We start from the raw sequence: 24,482 nt of genomic DNA, 5'->3' as shown, positions 1-24,482 counted from the left end.
GTAACTGGTTATGATGAGATCATACTGGATTACAGTGGGCCCTAAATCCAATGACTAGTGTCCGTACAAGAAGGCAGCTGTGTGATAGTAAAAGACAAAGATGGGAGTGATGAAGCTGCAAGCCATGAAATGCACATGGGCAAAAAGAGGCAGAAGGAGCTGAAAAAGGGTTCTTCCCCAGAGCACTGAGGGAGCAAGGCCCTGCTAACACCTTGGTTTTAGACTTCGAGCTCCCCAACTGAGAGAGGATAAATTTTAAGCTACCCAGTTTATGGTAATTTGTTATGGAAGCCCTAGGAAATTAAGATAATACATATACACTTTTGTAATAATTAGCTTGTTTCTCTTAACATTTGGAAACATTTTTCATATCTTCTTCAAGTGGAATATTTGAATTATGTGGGTATATCATAATAAACCAGATTCCAGAATTTTATTTTAACATGTTTAATTCCAAGAATAACTTTGGTCATTTCCCCTATTTTTTGGTTAATCATTATTTTAAGACAATAGAACTGGTAGTTACTTAAATGCCAGTGGCCAAACCATCATTGGCTCATTTAAAAAGATGTGGACATTTTCCCAATTTTATAGTTCTTCAGGTGAGTTTTTTGGGCCTTAGTTGTTTGCTAGTTAGAGTCCTAAAAGCCAAGTGGAAATCATTGGTCTGGGCTCCCTTGTTAACAGGAAAGGAAGCAAGCAATCATATTATTTTAAAAAAAAAAAAGTCACGTCCTTGGCCATTGTAAACTAAGGGAATCACAGGATGTCCTAACGGCATTTGGCTTCCTTTCATGGAACATCCTCAATTAAAGCAAAAAGAACACCCTTACCTCCCAACTGATCCTTGAGTGGCTGTGGTCTGTTCAGTCCCAACCAGAACACAGAAAATTAGCACGTATAACCTAGCGAGCAAGAGACTGATGCACTCATGGGAGCAGGAACTCACCTGAAATTTGGCCAAAGGGTTTTGACAATAAAATGAATAAATGATAAATGAATAAGCTGCACTCACAAAGGCTACTCAGGCCTAGGGCATTTGTGAAATCATAAGTGAACATATATTTTATAATATCTTTGGATTTTGAAACATATGGGGCTGAGAAATTGGCTTTTAGCTGGAAAGATTTCTGAATCGATTCTGGACTTTACTGTGCTTTGGTTCTCAGTCTCTCAGTTGTACTTGACACAATTTCTCCTTAGGGGCTTAGAGAATTCAGGAGCTGAACTGGCAACAACAAAAACATCGCCAAACTAGACAGAATGGGAATGGAGGAAGGCAGAGTTGGAGAATGTTCACCTCAAAATTTAAAAAAGAGGGGGGGAGGCATCCGATGTTTTAATCATACCAGGCAAAATTTTGTTTTTTTTTTTTTTTTTTTTTTTTTTAAATTTTATTTTGTCGATATACATTGTAGCTGATTAATGCTCCCCATCACCAAAACCTCCCTCCCTTCTCCCTCCCCCCCTCCCCCCCAACCATGTCCTTTCTGTTTGTTTGTTGTATCAACTTCAAATAATTGTGGTTGTTATATCTTCTTACCCCCCCCCGTTTGTGTGTGTATGTGTGTATGTGTGTGTGTGAATTTATATATTAATTTTTAGCTCCCACCAATAAGTGAGAACATGTGGTATTTCTCTTTCTGTGCCTGACTTGTTTCACTTAATATAATTCTCTCGAGGTCCATCCATGTTGTTGCAAATGGCAGTATTTCATTCGTTTTTATAGCTGAGTAGTATTCCATTGTGTAGATGTACCACATTTTCCGTATCCACTCATCTGATGATGGGCATTTGGGCTGGTTCCAACTCTTGGCTATTGTAAAGAGTGCTGCGATGAACATTGGGGAACAGGTATACCTTCGACTTGATGATTTCCATTCCTCTGGGTATATTCCCAACAGTGGGATGGCTGGGTCGTATGGTAGATCTATTTGCAATTGTTTAAGGAACCTCCATACCATTTTCCATAGAGGCTGCACCATTTTGCAGTCCCACCAACAATGTATGAGAGTTCCTTTTTCTCCGCAGCCTCGCCAGCATTTATCGTTCATAGTCTTTTGGATTTTAGCCATCCTAACTGGGGTTAGATGGTATCTCAATGTGGTTTTGATTTGCATTTCCCGGATGCTGAGTGATGTTGAGCATTTTTTCATATGTCTGTTGGCCATTTGGATATCTTCCTTAGAGAAATGCCTACTTAGCTCTTTTGCCCATTTTTTAATTGGGTTGCTTGTTTTCTTCTTGTAAAGTTGTTTGAGTTCCTTATATATTCTGGATATTAATCCTTTGTCAGATGTATATTTTGCAAATATTTTCTCCCACTCTGTTGGTTGTCTTTTAACTCTTTTAATTGTTTCTTTTGCTGTGCAGAAGCTTTTTAGTTTGATATAATCCCATTTGTTTATTTTTCCTTTGGTTGCCCGTGCTTTTGGGGTCGTATTCATGAAGTCTGTGCCCAGTCCTATTTCCTGAAGTGTTTCCCCTATGTTTTCTTTAAGAAGTTTTATTGTCTCAGGGTGTATATTTAAATCCTTAATCCATTTTGAGTTGATTTTAGTATATGGTGAGAGGTATGGATCTAGTTTCATTCTCCTGCATAACGATATCCAGTTATCCCAGCACCACTTGCTGAAGAGGCAGTCCCTTCCCCAGTGAATAGGCTTGGTGCCTTTGTCAAAAATCAGATGGCAGTAAGTGTGAGGGTTGATTTCTGGATTCTCTATTCTATTCCATTGGTCAGTGTGTCTGTTTTTATGCCAGTACCATACTGTTTTGGTTATTATAGCTTTGTAGTATAGCTTAAAGTCGGGTAGTGTTATGCCTCCAGCTTTATTTTTTTTGCTGAGCATTGCTTTGGCTATTCGTGGTCTTTTATTGTTCCATATAAATGTCTGAATAGTTTTTTCCATTTCTGAGAAAAATGTCTTTGGAATTTTGATGGGGATTGCATTGAATTTGTATATCACTTTGGGTAGTATGGACATTTTCACTATGTTGATTCTTCCAATCCAAGAGCATGGGATATCTTTCCATCTTCTTGTATCCTCTCTAATTTCTCTCAGCAGTGGTTTGTAGTTCTCATTATAGAGATTTTTCACCTCCTTGGTTAACTCAATTCCTAAGTATTTTATTTTTTTGGTGGCTATTGTAAATGGGCAGGCTTTCTTGATTTCTCCTTCTGCATGTTCACTATTGGAGAAAAGAAATGCTACTGATTTTTGTGTGTTGATTTTGTATCCTGCTACTGTGCTGAAATCATTTATCAATTCCAACAGTTTTTTTGTAGAGGTTTTAGGCTCTTCGATATATAGGATCATGTCATCTGCAAACAGGGACAGTTTGACTTCATCTTTTCCAATCTGGATGCCCTTTATTTCCTTCTCTTCTCTGATTGCTCTGGCTAGTACTTCCAACACTATGTTGAATAGGAGTGGTGAGAGTGGGCATCCTTGTCTAGTGCCTGTTCTTAAAGGAAAAGCTTTCAGCTTTTCCCCATTCAGGATGATATTGGCAGTGGGTTTGGCATATATGGCTTTAATTATGTTGAGATACTTTCCCTCTATACCTAACTTATAGAGGGTCTTTGTCATGAATGAGTGCTGAACTTTATCAAATGCTTTTTCAGCATCTATAGAGATGATCATATGGTCCTTGTGTTTGAGTTTATTAATATGGTGTATCACATCAAGTCTCAATAAATTCAAAAAAATTGGAATTATCCCATGTATCTTCTCAGACCACAATGGATTAAAACTAGAAATTAATAACAAACAAAACTCTGGAAACTATACAAACACATGGAAATTAAACAGCATTCTACTTAATGACATATGGGTCCAAGAAGAAATCAAGCAGGAAATCAAAAAGTTTATTGAAACTAATGAAAACAATGATACATCATACCAAAACCTGTGGGATACTGCAAAAGCAGTATTGAGGGGAAAATTTATTGCATTAAATGCTCACTTCAGAAGAATGGAAAGATGGCAAGTGAACAACCTAACACTTCACCTTAAAGAACTAGAAAAACAAGAACAATCCAATCCTAAAGTTAGCAGACGGAAAGAAATCATTAAGATCAGAGCAGAACTGAATGAAATTGAAAACCAAAAAACAATTCAAAAGATCAACGAATCAAAAAGTTGGTTTTTTGAAAAGATAAATAAAATTGACAAACCATTAGCATGGCTAACAAAAAAAAGAAGAGAGAAGACTCAAATAACAAAAATTAGAAATGAAAAAGGCGATATTACAACTGATTCATCTGAAATACAAGGAATCATTCGAGACTACTATAAACAACTATACGCCAACAAATTTGAAAATCTGGAGGAAATGGATAAATTTCTGGACACACACAAGCTCCCAAAACTGAACCGTGAAGACGTAGAAAATTTGAACAGACCAATAACAATAAAGGAGATTGAAGCTGTTATCAGAAGGCTCCCAACAAAGAAAAGCCCAGGACCAGATGGATTCACAGCAGAATTTTACCAAACATTCAAAGAGGAATTGACACCGATTCTTTACAAACTATTCCAAAAGATTGAAACGGACCCAAATCTCCCAAACTCATTCTATGAAGCAAACATCATCCTGATACCAAAACCAGGTAAAGATATAACCAAAAAAGAAAACTACAGGCCGATATCCTTGATGAATATAGATGCAAAAATCCTCACTAAAATACTAGCAAACAGAATACAGCAACACATACGAAAAATTATTCATCACGATCAAGTGGGATTCATCCCAGGGATGCAAGGTTGGTTCAACATACCCAGGCAAAATTTTGAAAGCGTGCAAATAGTTGCTTGTTGCATTTAAGCAAAAGAGCATTCTATACACATTTTCCTCTTAAATTTAATAGCAGAACATTTGATCTAACATTACGGGAATACACAATACAAAGAAAAGAAATATCTACATAATTATAGAGTTCTTCTCCACATAATTAAAAGAGCATCTCATATCCATCAAGACTCCAAAGAACACCCAGCTCCTAAATTTAACACTTTCATATGAAACTTTTGAAGTGGATATAGTGTTTTCTCTGAGCTAAAATAATTGTTGTTCCTATTTTGCAGTCCATTTTAATAGAATCATTTAATATGTCCTTAACTGAGAGCTGGACCACATGCCTAATTGCTATAAAAGTCATTGTAGACAAAGACCAGGTAGAAGCAACTATCCTTTTTCTTCGGGGGTTTAATATCCAGGCTAAAAATCCAAGACCCATATACATTAAAACACAATTCAAGACTGTATTATGGTATCCAGAATATATTTTCACAATTCTATAACGATAAGGTAGCCTAACTTTTTCAAATGGATAAAAGAGTTGAACAGACACATCGCTAAAGAAGACAAACAAACGGCCAATAAACACACTGATGCCCAACAATCATTAGTCATCAGGGAAATACAAATAAAAATCTCAACGGGATATCTCTATACACCCACAAGAATGCCCCAAATTTAAAACACTGACAATATCAAGTGTTGCCAAGGATATAAAACAACTGGACTCTCATACTCCGTAAAATGGAACGTAAAATGGTACGAGCACTTTGGACAATTGTGTGCAGTTTCATAAAAAGTTAAACAAACACCAGCTCTATGAGCCAATCATTCTATTCCCAGGTATTTGCCCCAGAGAAATAAAAACATTTACCCACAAAGCTTTGTGAGTAAATATTCACAGAAGCTTTATTCATAGTTCTAAAAACTGGGAACCCAAATGTACTAAGTACCAGGTACTTAGGACATCAACTGGTAAATGGATAAACAAAATGGTACAGCCATATGATGGACTACCACTCAGCAGTAAAGAGTATGAACTGCTGATATACCCAATATGGACGTATCTCAAAGTCATTATGGGGAGTCAAAGAAGTCAGACTCTAAAGATGTGGTGACAGAAACAGGCCAGTGATTCCTGGGGCTGTGGACAGAGGAGATATGGACTGCAAAGGGTACAGGAATCTTCTGTGGTTGATGGAAATGTTCTATATCTTCACTGTGGTGATGACTTCAGGGTGTATACACTGCCAAGACTCATTGAATCGTGCATTTTAAATGGCTATAGTCTACTGTACATAAATTAATTCATAATAAAGCTGGTGAGGGAGAAAAAGACTATACAATAATTTGTTTGAATTTTTTCTAGATTCAATTTAGACTTTTAATGAACATCTGCTAGGTTCTGGTTATTGTACCAGGTGATTAGGACACAAAGATCACAGATTATTATATAGAGTAAAAGAGTAGATGGAAACCACAAGCAATACTAGCCAACATGCATTTTACTTAAAAAAAAAAAAAAAAAAAGAGGTAAAAGGCATTTACTCTGCACCAGACACTGGGTGGTGTACTTTATATTCTGTATCTCATTTAATCCACCTAAGAACTCCTGTGAAGTTGGTGCTGTTATTATTTCCATATGCACAGTAGGACAATGAGGCTCAGAGAGGCTAAAAAAGTTGCCCTAGATCACACAGTTAGAAAGGGGTGGAGCCGGGACAGAAATAAAAGTCTCATGCCAGAGCCGAGCATTGCCTCACTGCTTCTCCAAGCAGCTCCCTGGCTGGGTACCTTGAGAACTCCAATTGGTCCTAATGGGGGTAGGAAAGGAGGTGCTGGATGGTCCAGGCTAGATCTTTTCAGTTTAGACCAAGTTTTGAACTGGGGTTGAGGGAGAGACACATTTATCACACAGGCTGGAAATATGCTCCCTGTAAATCATGCTGATCTACATCATCTTACAGCCAGTGCTATGACAGTGCTATCAGCCTGTCACGAAGTCTAGAGACAGAAAAATTGGCTTCCCAAGCACCAAAACCTGCTCCTCAGTTTATCGGGCACTCCAGGAACCACTAAGGGACTTGAGAGTCTTGCTGGTCCCCATTCCCTCCTGTCCCCAGACCTCTGCCTAGGCTGACATAGTGCTCATCTCCTTCCCTTGGAGAACAAGAGTTTGCTCTTTACCATGGGAAGAGAGATTGGCAGAGAAGAACTGAACTCTCCAGAGAGGCTGGCAGTCAACCCAAGAAACCCTCGCCCTCTCCCGCACTGCACATGCCTCCCTCCCACCAACGACCCCGTCTTCCTCTTCCTCCTTTTCTAGAAGAGACATACAGCTCTCAAACTGAAATTTGAGCATTTTTATTCCAGGGCTGCTGACGGTAGGCAGGCCCCTATATGGAGGATAATGTATTCAAAGTTTTCCTCTTCTTTGTTTTTTCTTAATTGGTCAGCCTCCCTGGGGGTTCACTCAGTCTTCACCCTGGTGGTGGGTGAAGGGCTAGAGCAGAGGCAGGGGCATGCAGATGGCTTATTTTCTGGCTCTCATCAACACAGGGGTCACATGAAGGCCAGATAGTGCCCAATGACTTCCCTAAGGTGGGAGGTTAGGCTGAGTTGGAGAAGGACAGAGCTCTAAGGTCAAAAGCGGCTGAAAAATGGCAATTACCTATAATCTTAAGGTTTTAGGGCCTGCACTATACCCGACAAGCAGCAAGTGCTCGATAAATGAGAAGAAAACAAAGATGCAAAGAGGATATTGAATAATCACAATATCAAAACCCTCACTGAGGATTATTTTGAAGTTGGTGCAAAATTCATGGAGTATACTAAGCAGGCTGGACATACCCCAAAAAACAACACAGGCAGCTCCAATGCACTCTGGAGAAAAATGAAACAAAATTTGGACTATGGCTTGCTATGTGTGAAATCTCAAAGGGCTAAACAAGGCCCATGCTGTAAGAGCACATTTCATTTGTGACTTGTGATGTTATAATGTAAGAATGGCACTTGCATTAAGCAAGTCTTTAATATCATCCATATGATTTCAATAAGTTCATGAATATTTTGAGATGTTTTCTAAATATTTCAACATATAAAATTCATTACGTTAAAACTCAAACTCACTTAAGTTTTAAAATCCATGCTGTTAAAGTGTTAAATTAAGCTACGGATTGATAAGGTAAGGCATTTACATAGTTTCAATTTTTTATAAACATAAAAAGGTACACAATGACTAGTTTGCCAAGTTCCCACCTTTATTAGTTCATATCCTTTCAGGTTCTCCATGCATATCAAGTAAATATGAATATATAGTCTCATTTTTCTCACTTTTTATGTAATAGTATATTGCACTATTTTCAACCTAGTGATGGCCAATACAAATATAAAAACTGGGGGATCAAAAGAAATAAGACTTTTCTTCATGTGGCTTTTTGCAAAAGTGACCTTCCAGCCACAAGAGTCACTCCATGATGCTCAAACTTGTGCCTCAAAGCTATGCCAATAAAACATAGACAGAGGTCATGGAAAGGTACACACACGTTCAAGCATGGTTTTTACTTACAGGCTCCATTTCTGAAAGCTTTTGAAAATTATAGGAGTGATAATCTTGTATCAGCACAATAATCACAAAATTACTTTTATTAAGACAACTATCACACTTATTGTGAAGACTTCTAAACCAACAACAGCCACCCTTGAGAAAGAACACTAAAGACACTGGACCCTCCAGGACAGGTGTGGGTACCTCTCCATCTCAGATCCCTCCCATCAGGCACTCTCCCGCCTGCTGTCCAGGCCTCCGGAGCTTTTTCCAGGAAGGCCTGTGCACCATTTATCTTTGTATTCCAAGGGCCCAGCACAGAGGGCAGCCTATAGATGGAACTCAGTAAGTGTACTCAAGAATTTTCACTTCAATTTTAACACAGTAATAATTGTGTAAAATCCAAGAGTGGGAATTTTAAAAATTACATTAGCAACCTGAAAACATGTATGTTTTGGCATTCTAAAATGACAAAAAGGGAGTAAATGGGGGGCAGGGGAAGGGAGGAGCCCGCTTTGCAAAGCACCAAATGAAAACCTTGCAGGGAATCAAGGAGGGCTCTAAATGAAGGATACCACTGTTTATAATCAAAGTATAACTGTGAACATAAGAAAGCCTCCCAGAGATATCAATGCCTCCACCATTTTTGACAAATAACCTCCCAGGGGCTTTGCACTACATAAAGAACAAAGAATTAATGTCTTTAAAGCAAAACAAAATGAACACTACTTCTAAGAAAAATGAAATGGAACTATAGAAACCTAAAGTGTGCCTCACAGGAAGAGCATAGTCATTTCAGGCTTATGCAACAAACACTGGCCGTGAACTTCAGGATCGATTCTGTGTACAATTAAAATTTGTATCTCCACAGGATACAAATATAGAATAGAATTTTATTAATAGCCTATATAGAATTTTATGAATAGCCAAAATGCCTTTAGGAAGAACAGTGTTGATATTAAAACTAGATGTTGGAAAAAGATCACAAGTTTATAGACTTCCACTAATGCACACTTTACCAGTGTTACTTCAAAAAGATCATGGAAAAATTTGCATTATCCTTTAATTCCATTTTTCTATGATCTTTTTGAAGTAATAAACACATAGTCTTCCCTCTAAAATCTCTTGCCCTATTCCTTTTCTGTTCCAAAGTCGTGGCCAAAATCAGACTTGTTTGGCACAGTCACTTTACCTGCCGGTACCAAGCGAGGCTTAGAAATAACAGAAAGACTAAGCTCTTGCTGTGTTTTCTTAACTAGATAAACATTAAAGGACACCATCACTAAAAGGTGCCATCAACTTGGATTGTCCTGTGTATCTATCACCAACATCTGCTCTTTTAGAAAAAACAAAATAATGCTTTAAGAAAGTCTGTCCTGATTCAAGGGAGTAAAATCCTAATTAGCCTGGGGAGATCTGACACGGAAAATGTACAAGTGTTTTTTTCAGTAACCTACTAAGAAATTATTTCTTGATGGCCTATAAAAACTCTGTTCAATCTTTACCTCACAAATGATTTGTTTTCATTAAAATAAATCATCTTTGAAGATGCATTTAAAAAGTCATATTTAGGAGAAATTTCTTTGATTCATGCTATAAGGCAAAAGTTATATAATTTTTTTTGCCTATATGAATTGTAGATTTCCATCTTGAAAGAATTCTGTTAAAGTAATAATAAATACTGATGGCCAGTAACACTAAAATAATCCAAACTTTTAAATGAGCTGATAATCAGAATTTTTAAATGAGCTAAGAAAGAATGTTCTTATGATACCAAAGGGATGTGTGTGAGGTGTTATAGGAAAACGGAATGTGGAATAGTGCTTAATATAATGGCCGAGAATGATATATCCAATTAAGTATGACAGTGGCTGATCGCTGAAAAGTGGCCTGAGAATGAAACTATTCTAACATATATAGTCTAACATATTTCATTGTGGAAAAAAACACTTCACAGGAGAGGAGCAAATCAATTTGTCCCTTAAAGTGAAATTGACAAAATTCAGAGGTAAATGCACAATCCAGGGTAAACTCTCAGTCCACTCCAAAGGCCATCATCAGGGAGATCACCTTCCAACTGTGAAGGGAACTAGCCCTGGAGTCTCATGGAGCATTCTGAGCTGTGTCATCGGTACATGTGTACGTTTTCTGGCATTAAATGACAAGGGAGGATCCTTCGCAACGAAGTACCACACACCTTGCTTCTGAGTTTGGCAGGATAATAGTGTAAGCACTCCATGTTACTGCTAATAGTAGAAGCACTGCACCCTTTACAGTTAGACTGCTGGCTATGAAGTGGGTATCTGCAAATGTCAAATTCTCTGTCTGACCTAAGTACCAGTCTCATTATGGGGCAAAGCTACATTCATTTCTCCTACTCAGGGAAAGATGTCCTGAGCCAAAGAACACCTATCTACCTTATCCTGATCCCCATACTTTAGGGGCCTTCAGCTCTCTTGTGGTAAATTAAGTATTATCTGGTATTTCTGGTTGCTGCCGCATGGGGCACTGGTGGACCCCATTCTCCTTTCAACTCTCATTTCAAAACAGGAAATCTATTCTAGCATGTATCTCTGTTTTCATTATGCTGCTTTCCAGTTAATAAGCTTTCAGTGATTTCCTATTTTAAGCTCCAACTACCTTGCCTGCCTTTCAATACTCCTGCCTTACTTTCCACTACTGTCCAACACGCACCTGGCCAGGCCAGTGAATATTCTGTCAGATTCTAAAGCCTACACTCTTTTCACAAAAATGTTTGATCTCCCACAGTATCTTTTAGCTTTCTACAGCATACTGGCCTTGAGGGTATCTTTCTATCCTTTTGAGTCATGGTGGTACAGGAAATGAAAACCACTTTTGCTATCAGACTAAGCAAAATATTGACAGCAATGTAAATCTTACAAAATGAGTTGTTGATGAGTTTGACTTTGCTAGGACTCAAGGTCCTTGAAGCACAGACCTTGCCCAGAGTATACTTTCAAATACTTGTCAAATTAATTAATTCTCTAAACCAAATGAAATATTTAGATTAGTCCCAATATTTTCCCTTCCATTAATCTCAGGGATTATTCAAGGCAGCTTCAAGAGGTCCTTATAAATATAGAAAAGATGCTGCATAAGGAAATCAACCTTCTAAATTCCAGAGAACAACCTCACACCACTGCCCTGCTAAGATAATTCATTGTAAACAGACATGACAACCAGCTACAGAGCAGGGGTGAGCCTCTCCCCAAGAGCAAGAGCACCCAGAAGATCATCCCATTAACAGAAGCTGTGACAAAGGAGCCTGAAAGAAGTTTCAAAATTGGACAGCCAAAGTGTCAAGTAACCTTCTGATTTTTACAAACACTAAGGAAAATATTAAGAACAAAATCACTATTTTCAAAATCCTCTCTGACAGTATAAACCCAGATGATACTAACATGTACATAACAGAGACATATGAAGCTAGACATTTGCTGTCTATAGCTGCTGTTTTGGGGAATGTGACCTGAAATCTATGTTCTGGTCAAAGTGAGCCATGTTACAATAGGTTCTATGGAATGAAACACGCTTCTACCACTCTTTTATGTATAGACACACAAGATATTTCCTTTGTTTTCCCTATCAACAGTTCATTTTTTAAAATTGGCAAAGCTGGATGTCACAGCCAATGTTTTAGGCTTAATTTTTAGTTTTGCCTTTCTTTCCAGTCCATTTCCTGGGGCCAAGTAGTTTTTTTTTTTTTTTTTTTTTTTTAAAGAATTCAGAAACATATGCTACTGTAGTTGCATGTTCAAACACCCATGTGGAAACAGTCCCCTAGACTTATACACTCATTCTTAAAAGCCTTAAGTATGCAAACAAAGATGTGGTAGGCACAGGGCCAGTTAATAAATCTCACTTCCGACTAGCATCTGCATGAAACAGAGGAGCTATGGGGGGCATTCACCCCAGGGAGATCCAGAGCACGACTCTTGAATTATACAGTGTCACCTCTGATGGCCCATGCCACATTTATTTTTTAAGCAGCCCTTAAAATATATGGATTTCTAGCATTCACAAATGTAGTGAGGAAGCTGAGGCAGCAATCACACAGTCGTGGATGAGAGCCATGGAAACATGTCTACTCTGCTGAGCCATTTTTTGCACTTGCTCTTTTCAATTGAAATGACCGATCCAGGGGTAATTTTCTAAGGGAAACTTGCTTTTGTAATCAAAGTGCACTCTAGTCTCAATAATGATTTCCCACCCACTCTACTCCAGGATGTGAAAATGAGCTCTGTTTACACTAACAGATATCTGGGTTAAAGATTTCTGGGTCAGGAGCCACATTTGACTTTTACTTATGAACAATCTAGCTCAAATGCTACACAATGTCTCCTCCGAAGAGTGACCGCTTGCTTGCCCATTAACAGTGCTCAAGAGCACCGTTCTGTGCTGTAGGTGTCTCCTCCTCTCACTTGTGCTGCCAGCAAGGCGAGGTGTGTTCTTATCCAAGAGCTCCTGGAAGAGTCCCTTTTCAATAACAACAATATTCTTATATTTACATAGGTCTTTTCTTTTAAGAAATTATTTGTTTTAAATGTTTGAAGTTAACCTCACAATGTCTCTACAAGAACGGGTCCAGATATCCTTATATGTAACAAGCAAAGATAGAAAATGGAGCCTAAGATAAAGAACCTGCTGGGGGTTACCTAGGAGTCAGCAAAGGAATCAGGAAGAGAATTCCCTTTGATCTTGCCAGAGCACTGGTCTTACCTGGGCCTCTCAAGGAGAACTTCCAAGCACATCTCATTATTGAGGGCTCTACCAAACCTACAGCCAAAACACAACTTGCATTTGGTTAAATCTCTATTCTGGCTTTCAAAGTGCCTTCCAAGTTTCCTCAGCGATTAATGGCTATATTATTACAGTCTTGGGATGCCAAATAGTGATGGAAAGCTTCCTGGACAGAAAAATGTGTCACATCTTCCCTTTCCCTATACTATACTACTCCAAAAAAGTAGGTGGTAGTTATATTACTCTGGTCATCCACTTCGAAAGAAAAGCAGACCAAGGAAAACACCAAGTGTGCCTTTCTCCACGTCCACCCTTTGCATAATACAATACAAATGCAATTTTGGAGGCTTCCTTCTTCATTTAACTTATGACATCTCTCACTATAGCATCCAGTAACCCTATTATATAAAATATGAACACAATGAATCTCTTAGTGACTTAATTTGTTCAGCCAGATCTTTATTAAAAGTCAGTTTTATTTGTTTTGTTTTGATATAATTTCAGGTACCATTATAGGGACTCAGAAAGCAAACTGGAAATAATTAAGGAAACAGAAATAATAACTTGGATCGGATTAAAAAGGTTAAGTCAAATTTCATCTTAAACCAATAATTTGTCACCAAAAGGTAACACTTAACCTTTCTGTCAAATGATTTTCCATTGCCACTTCCTGTTAGTTCCTATGAGTAATAAAACCCAACCAGGCAACTTATTTTGGCCCATGTGGTAAAATTCGAACTCTGTCTTAAAAGCAACTGCTACCTACACAGCAGAAATTAAATTATTTAGGAAAAGAGGGCTACAAATTTATTACCAAGAAGAACAGTTCAAATAAACGAGATTTAAAAGCAACTCAAGTTTTTTGCTTTTAAATTCTATTTTTAGGCTTTGGGATATTCACAGAGGAGAAAGGTGGAGTAGTAAGGAGAGAAAGGGCCCAATTTTCCAATCACAGAGTCTCAAAAAGGAGAGTCCCAGAAATTGTGGATCAATTTTGGTTTACATTAAGAGAATAACAAGCATTTGAAATCTGTAAGGATGCCATGTCAACACATTAGTTGGAACCATAAGGCATGAGATTTTGGTGACCTCATGGACACAGCCAAAATTAACTCCAAGTATTTATATAACTGCCAGAGATGGCAGAGCAAAGGTTGCTTATAATTTTTTTTAAAGTCAATAAATAGTGCGTTTCTTTGGTGAAAGAGAAAGGAAGTGAGGTACTTTTAGTCCTATTTTATGATATGCAACATTTATACACAGGATATTCCCCATAATACCATCTGAATGTTTAGATGAAGGCTTTTAAAAAAAAAAGTTATTTCCTGTTGCTCACTAGCTGAGAGGATGCGCTTTAAAGGTATGTGTGCTCTGCCTCAAAGCAAAAGCATTGTTAGTGGTTATCAAGGTAATATTTAAAAATAACTACCCCAGTACAAAAGACCTTCAGAGGAAATATGACCACAGCTATCAGTCTCTCTTCAAGTCTAGCTTGAGCTGCCTTAGACTCTAGATGCGTTCTCCATTACATTGTTATTCTTATCAAACAATGCGAACAATTTTAATGAGCTTATCTACTGGAACATATTGCCAGATACGTTAATGTAAAAATGATGCCAACCGTGCAAGGCAATTCATTAATCAAAAGGCTCATAACACAATGACCAAGACCAGCCCCATCCTCAAATCAGACCTCAGCAAAAAACCAGGGATCACCTTCCTCCTGTAAATAAGAAGGAAGGGCTCCCCCACCCATGTGGAGGCCAGAAACTCCTAAGAAAATGCATAACAGCACTGTTTCCCCCCCCCCCCCAGGCCCGTTGCAGTCCAGGCTCTTTCTAATAAACCTAGGATTTTATGCATAAAATTTTGGTGAACGTCTGACACCGTGACCTCTGCTGTCAATCCTTGCACCAATCAGCGAGCAGAATTCTTACAAAGCTCCATCAATCTGGCGGTTTAACATCACAGACTGCAGCTTAATCTAGAGGATTCCATCTTTTGCACACTCCCCAGGTTGAGCGCAAACGTTTTCCTCGCCATCCTACCATTTTCTGTTTTCAGGCATAGCTACCTAACGGCTCCTTTAAAATCTGAAAAAAAGGGAAGGAGGGAAGGAAGTGCTACAGCCTGTCTCCCGTTGGGAGAGGAGGGAAAACAGCATGCATTTTATCAATGTGGAAGGAAAGAGATGGAGGGAGACCCCTTGCAGGCAGCCAACCTATTCACAAAATGCTTTCCATCTGCAATCGTGAAGCCTCAATGCACACCCAACATGACACATGGAAACAGATACCAAACAATCACAACTGCCGCCACAAACGCACGTCTGCAGCCACAGCCTGCTCCATTATATAACGGGCCGGACTTCCGCGCGCCCCCGTGGCGTTCCCTGGCCGCCGCAGCTCCCGGTGCCAGCCCCATTACCTGTAGGAACGCTCCCCGCGCACTGTGTGCTTCCGGAAAGGAATGATGGTCCCGTTATCCTGGATGATGTCGTTGTTGTTCTCGCCATTTGGGGACAGGGTTTGGGTCGGCCCAGGCATTGGCGCACTCCCGCGAAAGGGCACAAACCGCTGTGGGCTGGCTGGTGAGGAAGGTGGCTGCGTCTTCCCGCTCGCCGGCTCGGCTCGCCTGCTCCGCGCACAGACGGTGCCTGCCGCCCGCTCGCTGCTCCCTTCTCCCGGATCCAGCTCCGGCCCCGCCCTCCCGCGTCCCCGCCCTCCCGGCCTCTGACGTCAGAGCGCCGGCAGCAGCACCCAGGTCACGTGGTCCAGCCCGTCACCATAGCAACGCGCTAACTCATCACCTCCGCTCAATTCGCACAGGGCTGCGGCGTGAGTGCGCCAGCAGCTCCAGGCAGGCACCGGGCAGGCCTACATCTGGCATGTAAGACCCCAGGCCACCCCGTAGCCCCCCTCGCAGACTCTCCTTGTCTGAAACCAGCTCTTCCTCTCATCGTTTCCTTTCCTACCCGTGCTCCAACTGCAGCTGTGTACACAAAAGAAGGGTTCATGCAAGCGGGTGTGGGAGACCCTTTAACCCATTCAATACCATGTCCTTATGCCATGAAAATTAAATTTGGTCAGGATTCAGAAAAATCTAAAAAAGACCTAATGGCCAGCTTTTTGAAAAGGTATCAGACTAAGGGGTTAAAATTTGTAGTTTATTCCTCCATTTGCCAAACAGCAGCAACCTCCTCCCTAAAAGAAGCCGAAAAAGAAAAAAAAAAAAAAAGCCAAAGAGGAAGCTGTATTTTCTTCTAATCAATGTAGCCTTTACTTTAATAATGTGGGGATTAAAGATTGCAAATTAAGAGATTTTCTGTACAAAAGAATCCCCAAATATGATTTTTAAAAAAAGATAACCACCATTTTAGAACATCAGTTACCCAAGTCACCCAGTTCAAATTCTTTATACTGCCTCCTGATACAGATAATTGATCCCTTGCCATTTAGTCTATTATGATTTGAATTAAACAACTGGAAAACCTCAACATTCAAGCTGTTCTGTAGAACAGAACTGTAATGCATTTCCAAATACATTGGTTATGAGGCAGGTACTATTATTATCCCCATTTTAAAGATGAGTAAACTTGTCAGATTCAATAAATTGCTTAAGGTCACATGGCTAGGAAGTGGTGAACTGCAACTTCAAAGTGACATGCTTTAATCACTGTGACTGGACAGAAATGATCTGTATATAATGTGAGCTCAAATATAGATCAAGGTAAGAATCAAGTACTTCAGGTATACTCCCAACATGACCATTGTGAAAAGATAGGTGTGAATAGAACTGCTAGTACTGTGCAAAGTCTATGGATTAAATTATAAACTCTGAACAGACTCCAAATGTGTCCATGCTCTCCTCCAGAAAAGAAGAGGAGAGTTTGAAGGATTCTCTGCTTCTTGCAGTGGCCTCTGACCTTCTGTGGGGTGGGAAGGGAAGAAGGACTAGAGTGTAAAAGACACAACGTAAACATATGTGGAACTACTAGGCTATGGCTCACTCCTTCACATCATTGTATGGTTTATCAGCTTATCATTTTGTGATACAGATATCAAAAACAAGTAAAAACTTTGTCATTCCTGACAATTCTCCAGCATATGTCCCTGGTAATAACTTATTTCTGGTATCAGGCTTCTGGAATTAGAATCGAATGTTTCACAACCCAGATGGTAATGATAATCTCAAACTAAAGGGCCTCTTTTTTTTTCCTTCTATTTTATCCTCTCCGTTTGGGATATTATTTTAATAATTTTATTTTCTGCTTCTCCAGTTAGTTCACAGTGCACTAGTTGATTCCTTCATCCACATTTCAGTTTATGTAAGATTTGTTTTTTCTCATACAATCAAAATCCAGTTGTGACATAAGATTTACAAGGAACACAGATAAATATCTAAATACAAGAGATACACACCAAGCCTCACATTGCACAATGAGGTAAAGGGGCATGAGAGTGTAGTCATTCGTACAAAGATCTATGCTTCCTCTTACTATTTTGGTTACTTGACCCCCCTGTTATTTCCTTACTAATTTGTTCCCTTTCACAAAAGCTTCTCCTTTCTTTGGGGACAGTCTAAAGTTGAAAGGCACAGTCTACAAATCAAATATTTAATGTTTTCAGAGTATATCTTCTCAATTTGGATTCTTAATACAGCTTATTTTTCCATAATCCCATATTTAAGTAATATGTTAGACATAATTAGTATTATCATGAGAACTAAACTTGTCAGAATTTGAATGTATAGTGCATTGATTATCCCAACTAATTTTGTGGAGAGAATACTCCCACTTTGTTTCTAGCCTGCTCATGAAGGAAGGAACAATGGCCAAGAATTTGGGTTGATGGGCTAAAAGGGGAGGGGTAGTGAGTCAGGTGAAGGAGGTGTCTAAGAGCCCTTGTAAATCTTCCTCTACGACTGCTCTGAGCCACACTACTATAAAGGGACCCCGAGAGCTCCAGAGACCAGTGATTACCCTCCAAGATGCAGGGGTAACGGGTAATAATTTGAAAATATTAAACAGATGTGTTTTCATTCCTCTCCCCATAAATCAGGTTACCTGGCAGCCATTCTCCAGTTTAGCCCCAGGGAAAAGGGGAGGGCAAATTCTACTTTGGAAAGGAAGATGATATGATATAGAGAAAGTGCAGAAAATACAGGAAGAGGGAGAGAAGAGCCAGATCTTTCTATGCCCAACTGAGTACAGGACAAAGCAGATGAATGTAGGACAAAGCTAGTTCTCCCATCTCCAGTCTCAGGTCTTAGAAGGGAGGTGTTAGATTGGCTGAGGACAAAGCCAAAACCTAAGGGACTTTCTTTTGCCTCCCTTCCCATTTGGGTCTCTAGGAAATGACTGCCTTTTTAAAGGGGGATTAGTGAGAAATTGGTAAAGGGCCACAAAAAATGATTACATTGTGTAATGTTGAATTTACTAATTATCCTGATTTGAGCATCACATATTGCACACAGGTGTCAATATGCGACATGGTACCCTACAGATATGTACAATCAATTATGTTTCATCAACAACAACAGAAGACGGTCTTCCCAACACCCCCCTTCCCAAAGTGCAGCCCCATCACAGTAAAGACTGAAATCAGTGGCTTGGTATGGTTAGGGGTAGGCTTGAAATAGACTCTCAGACTCTCCTTTTGTTAGCACGAAGTGTGCAAAAGTATCTAGAAGTTTCTGTCTGTCCTGTAGGGAATAAGCAGGAGGTTGAGTGGACAGTGCTATTGGAGAGCTGAGTTTGCGGTGAGGAATGTCATCATGACAAAGGCAAAAGGATGTTTGACTTGGGTCCACAGTGTGGAACTTTTGCAGATGAGCTCAAATTGGAGAAAAAAGCAGTTCTGAGGAAGCTACACGGTGCCCAGGGCCAAGTCTGTAGGGAGGTACAGCTGCTGAAGGGTTCGGCACAGGATGCCAGCAGAATGCCCATGAACCAGGTCAGACCAGCTGCTCCTCAGCAAACCCAAGGACCAGCATGAGACCAGAAGGCCCATACTCTCCTACCCTCTTGTGTTTCTACAAGTCCTACACACCTATTCCTCCAGACACCATCTTGCAGAGGGGCTAGGGAGAGGAAGGACATCTAAAAGACTGAATATTTGTCCAAGAGATGGAGCCATCCAAAGATAATCTAAAGTGAAAGAGGCTGTAATACTGTGAAATGGAAAGTTTAAAACTATTTCTGGTTCCCCATTCCCCAGCAGGGTGGGGAGAATCACCCAGAACATTACAGAAAAAAAAAATATAACTAGGCTAAAATGTCTTTGCCTAAATATGTTTGTAAATCTGACTGTGAATTAAGGTTTTGTCTTATCTACACAGGTATACTTAAAGTGTTCAGACCATTGTCCTATATCTCCCACTGCTCATGGAGAAATGGCTCCTCTCATCAAGCATCATTATTAAAATAGGGGCTCTGGAGTCAGGCAGACCTGGGTACCAGGCTTGACTTTACCACCTGCTGGCTCTGACCTTGGAAAGTTACTTTGCCTCTCTAACATTTAGTTTCCACATCTATAAAGTAGGTATTGGTTCACAGTGTTGCTGTAGAAATTAAATTACATGATGTATTTAAAGCAATTACAGTGTCTGGCTATATAGCAAATGCTCATAAGCAGTAGATGATATTATTTTTAAATAATATGTTAGGCATACCTTAAAACATTTATTCATTCATTTGACACTTAGAACTGGCTTTCTTGTATACTAGGAGCTAGTAAAACAAGAAGAAAACTCTTCAGTTCTGACCTGGAGGAATTACCAGGGTTGTGAGTAAATGAGATAAAATAATCAGCCATTATGATACAATGCACAGTGCTATAATGGTAGTACCACTGAGGGTGACATGGGACCATAGACAATGAGCACCTAACTCAGAATGGAAACTGGGAAGTAGACCTGAAAGTTCTCCCATGTAGCTGATGTCTTAGATGAGTAATAATAGTAACCTTTTTTGTTCACTTCCTATGCACCAGACAGAGTATAAGGTCCTTTAGGACAGGGGCTCCAACTGTTTTGTTCACTGTTATATCTGCAATTCCTAGAGGAGGATGTAGCAGGTAGTAGCCACTAAATGAATATATAATTGATTAATTTATTCAACAAATATTTGATTTGATTCTCACAACAACCCTAACAAGAAAACTGAGGCTCAAAGAGGAGAAGCAACTTGTCCAGGATTGGATATCAGGTTGTCAGGTTTTATTGGCCCCAAAGTTCATATGCTTATCCATTAGGCTAGGCTGTCATTTAAAAGAGGAACGGCAGTGCAGAGGGCTTTTCAAGCAGATACCTCTTTAGGTAAAGAGGTAGAGAAGGGTGCAATGTTTCTGGCAAACAGCAGGTTGTTGAGTACGGACAGAGAGCAGAGTTCACAGGAGCAGGAAATGCGGCACGGACCAAGGGGCAGAAAGGCCTTATGGCCAAGCTAAGGAGCTTGATCTTCAATCTGAAGGTGATCTGGAACCATGAAATGTTGTAGGAAGGGATAGTAACGGTGAAATTTGCATGTCAAGAAGGTCAGGTGCTGGCAGTAGTACGGAGGATATATTGAAGAAGATCAGAATGGGCCAAACAGTGATGAAGACCTAAACTAAGACAGAGGCCAAGGCGGGGGGTGGGGGGGTAGAAGAAAACACAGATTTAAGATATCTAGAGGGTATTACTGTTAGGATCTGGTGACTAACTGGATGTGGGCACAGTCATGCATGGGAGTTAAGGAGACATGTGGGTAGTGAAGGAGAAAGAGATCTCAAATGAGTCTCAGGTTTATGGCCTGGCTGACCAAGTGGATAATGGTATCATTTATCAAGGTAAGGAATACGGATTAAATTGTTCTTTTGGAAGAAGGTTTCTCATAATGTGTTTTGGACGTAGAGAAGTACCTGTAGGACATTGTAGTGGTTAACAGGCTTCACACATAGTGGGTGTTCATTAAGTATTTGTGGAATAAGAGAATATATGGGTCTTGATCTTATGAGATAGGTTTGACTTGGAGATGCATATTATATGGAGGAAATTATATCATAAGTGATCACTGATGCTATGGTGCTCTCATTTAGGGAGAAAGAGAAGACCTGAGATGGAATGCTTGAAGGGCTGAGTGATAGAAGAAAAACCTGTGGATAGAGACTGTGAAGGATTTTGCCTAGTGGGGCAAATCACAGGAAGGACTGGTTTCATGGGCCAGGGGATAAGCAGCTTTCACAGGAGAGGGAGAGGTCTCTAGGGCCAAATGTCACAGAAAGTTTGAATCAAATATGGGCAGAGAAGTGTTTACTAGATTTGATATAGTATTCTCAAAGATATTTAAGAGGCTGGATTTAAGATCAGACCCATCAATGATTACTGAAAATAAGGAAATCTTTCAACAAGCAATAAAACCTGCAATTCTTTGTAAAATCATGAATATTCTAACCCAACCAAGATATTCAAGGAAGGAAGAGATACTAAATCAAGGGTCATGTATGTAGGGGTCAACATGTTAATTAACGAACACCTGTTAGGCATCAGATGAACTGATCCTACCTTTAAGCTGACATTCTAGTGGGGTTGGGATCCACCAAAAAAAAAGTAAAACAAAAATTTTAAATGCATATATGGAGAACAGGATTTCTAAGACAGACCCAAAGGACACAGAGCCAGAGGAATGAGAACAATGAGCGAAAAAGGAAACCAGCAGCAAGACCCGGCACACAGGTCCAATTGAGGAAGACTGAACTGGGCATAGTCCAAACTTTAATTTTCAGAGTTCTTAAATTATAGCACCATCACATTTCTCTTAGGATTTAGGCAAGAGAACACCAATAATCACGTATTGGCAGAAATAATTGTCTCTCTCCTTCTATAACACATAAGGTTCATCTAGAACAGGGATTTTTGCATTGCCTTGGATTTGAGAAATCTAAAATATAATAATAGAGAAGATAGGAATTCACTAACCAAGGACAGATGTTAGTCCTGATTCCATTTCAGAAGCGTCTACTCATCACAAATGTCTTTTCCAGCTTAAAATGTGAAGCTGATAATCATTGCTGTCAAAGGCATTCACAGTTGTCACACCACCTTAGATGGGGGCTTCTTTAGATCATTATCACTCCAAATACAGACAGAAGATTCCACTTAGCAGTCACCTCTGCTGCCCTGGGACAGGTCATTTCTCCTATGTGTATGTCCTAAGATATTTTCCAGGAGGGAAGGCTAGGTGCAGGTTATCAATCAATGACTTAAAATATGCATCACACCCAAAAGGATAGCAGTGAATAAATACATGATTGGCCAGCCAGTGACACTGGTCCTGAAATCACATTGGTGGCATAAACATGTATTTGAGATTGGTCCTTGCTCACAAACTTTAATCCAGAGGCATAGGAAGATTTTATTAGTTCTTCCTCTGGATCTAATGAGAATTTTGTGATGGGTACCTGCTCCCTGTGTTTTAAATAATAGTAATTTTATTTAAGAAAAATTAGTGAATAATGCTTTCCCTCAGTTGAAGAAAAGCCCTCTTCAAAACCAACCTACACAGATATGTTTCTGCACAATTGACTTTTGAGATTATGTGTCTTTGCAAATTTATTGGCCACATTTATTGCTGTGCTGATATGTTCAGAAGACAGATTTTTGCAAGTCCCCTCTCTATTTGCTAGCAAAATAGCAAGGTTTTCATAATATCAAAACATAGAACATGCCATTATATAAGATTTCTCTGTGTGTTAGAATTTATTTTCTAATTTGCTTTTTCTTAGGTTTTGCTCAAGCTTGGACTTAACTTTATGGAATAACTCACAGAATATAATATGAAAGCAATTTAAGAATACTCACAGAGCATTATGATTTCTGTAATCATTCAATCAAATCTGTTCAATGTGAGGTTTCAGTCTATTAAATAAAAATGTACTTTTGAATTTTACCATCTTGTTTAATACAAGAGCTTTCAATATGTTTTCCATAAAAATACAATGTGATAGATGTTATAATTGAAGAATGCATTAAGTACCACAGGAATACAGAAAAGAAAATAACCATGCCTAGATAAACCAGGAAAAGCTTCACTAAGGCAGTAATACTTTAATTAGAGCTCAACCATCATTCAACAAATTTTTATTGAGCACTGTGTGCTAGGAACTATTCTAGGCATTGGAGATGCAGAAATTAACAAACTAGTTAAAACTCCCTGCCCTCATGGAACTTACACTTGAGTGTATGAACATATATAAGCGATGGGGTGAGAAGACAATAAAATATATAGTGTGTCAGATGGTTGTAAATACTATAAAGACAAACAGAGCAAGGAAGGGTGTTGTAATTTTAAATGGTGGGGGACAGGGTAGACATTTCTGAAAAGGTGATATTTAATGAATGACCTAAGGGAGGTGAGGGACAGAACCATATGGATATCAAAAGGAAAAATGTTCTAGGCAAGGACAACAGCAAGTGTAAATGCACTGAGGTGGGAACATAACTTGACTGAGAAACAATAAGGAAGTCAGGGTTGTCTGCAGCAAAGTGAGTGTGCACATGTGCACACTGCAGGGAGGTGGAGAGGTGGGTGTGGGAGATGCACACAGGGACCAGAATACACAGGCTTTGAAAGGTGATCATAAAGACTTCGGCTTAAAACCAAAATTAGAAAACACTCATTTGTAGTAGTATTAGCAGTGTTGGCACAATATGAAATATTCTCTAACGATAGTAACATCTAATATTTGATTACTTTTTATGGACTATGTCTTACAATAAGTATTTTAATCCTCACAGAAATGTACAAGCAAGTGGCTATTCTAAGTCCCATTTGTCAGAGGAGGTATATCAGTCCATTTTCTGTTGCTTATAATAGAATACCTGAAATTAGGCAATATACAAAGAAATGAAATTTCTTACAATTTTGGAGGCTGGGAAATCCACAGTCCAGGAGGCACATCTGGTAAGGGCCTTTTTCTTGCTGACTCTCTACAGCAACACAGGGTGTTACATGGCTAGAGAAATCTCACTCGCTCTCCTTGTAAAACCATCAGAAGCATGCCCATGACAACCCATTAAACTATCAACCCAATACTCCATGAATGGATCAACCTATTCAGAGGGTACAGTCCTCACAATCTAATCACCTCTTAAAGGTCCCACCTTTCAAATACCATAATTGGATTTCCCACCCTCCTAGCACTGTTACAATGGGGGTCGAGTTTCAATGGGTTTTGGTGGGACACTCAATCCACAGCAGGAGATAACCAGTTAAATATCTAGCTAGGTCACCAGCCAGGAAGTGGCAGAGCTGTGCATGAACCCACCTGCCAGATGTTAAAGGCGTCATTCTTTTTTTTACTAGCTCAGCCTGCCTTCCACTAGGGTCTGA

General features: G+C 39.4%; 1 protein-coding gene across 8 annotated transcripts in view; it reads right to left on the bottom strand.

Annotated features, from left to right (window-relative positions):
* MAPRE2 (microtubule associated protein RP/EB family member 2) overlaps window positions 1-24,482 on the bottom strand; it is a 148,022-nt gene that overhangs the window by 77,945 nt on the left and 45,595 nt on the right. For 3 of the 8 annotated variants that reach the window (XM_063076897.1, XM_063076900.1, XM_063076898.1), the window contains exon 1: window positions 15,539-15,802. The exons of 4 other annotated variants lie outside the window; for them this stretch is intronic. In XM_063076897.1, coding sequence (XP_062932967.1) covers window positions 15,539-15,657 — 119 coding nt within the window. In that variant the 5' untranslated portion in view covers window positions 15,658-15,802. Of the gene's footprint in view, window positions 1-15,538; window positions 15,803-24,482 lie in introns of those variants that run through there. One more of the 8 variants, XM_063076904.1, reaches the window with a different exon arrangement.

This window comes from Cynocephalus volans, chromosome 13, assembly GCF_027409185.1.
Source record: "Cynocephalus volans isolate mCynVol1 chromosome 13, mCynVol1.pri, whole genome shotgun sequence".
Classification (NCBI taxonomy): Eukaryota; Metazoa; Chordata; class Mammalia; order Dermoptera; family Cynocephalidae; genus Cynocephalus; species Cynocephalus volans.
The sequence above is the reverse complement of the archived record's forward strand: the minus strand, read 5'-3'. Positions and strand labels throughout refer to the sequence as shown.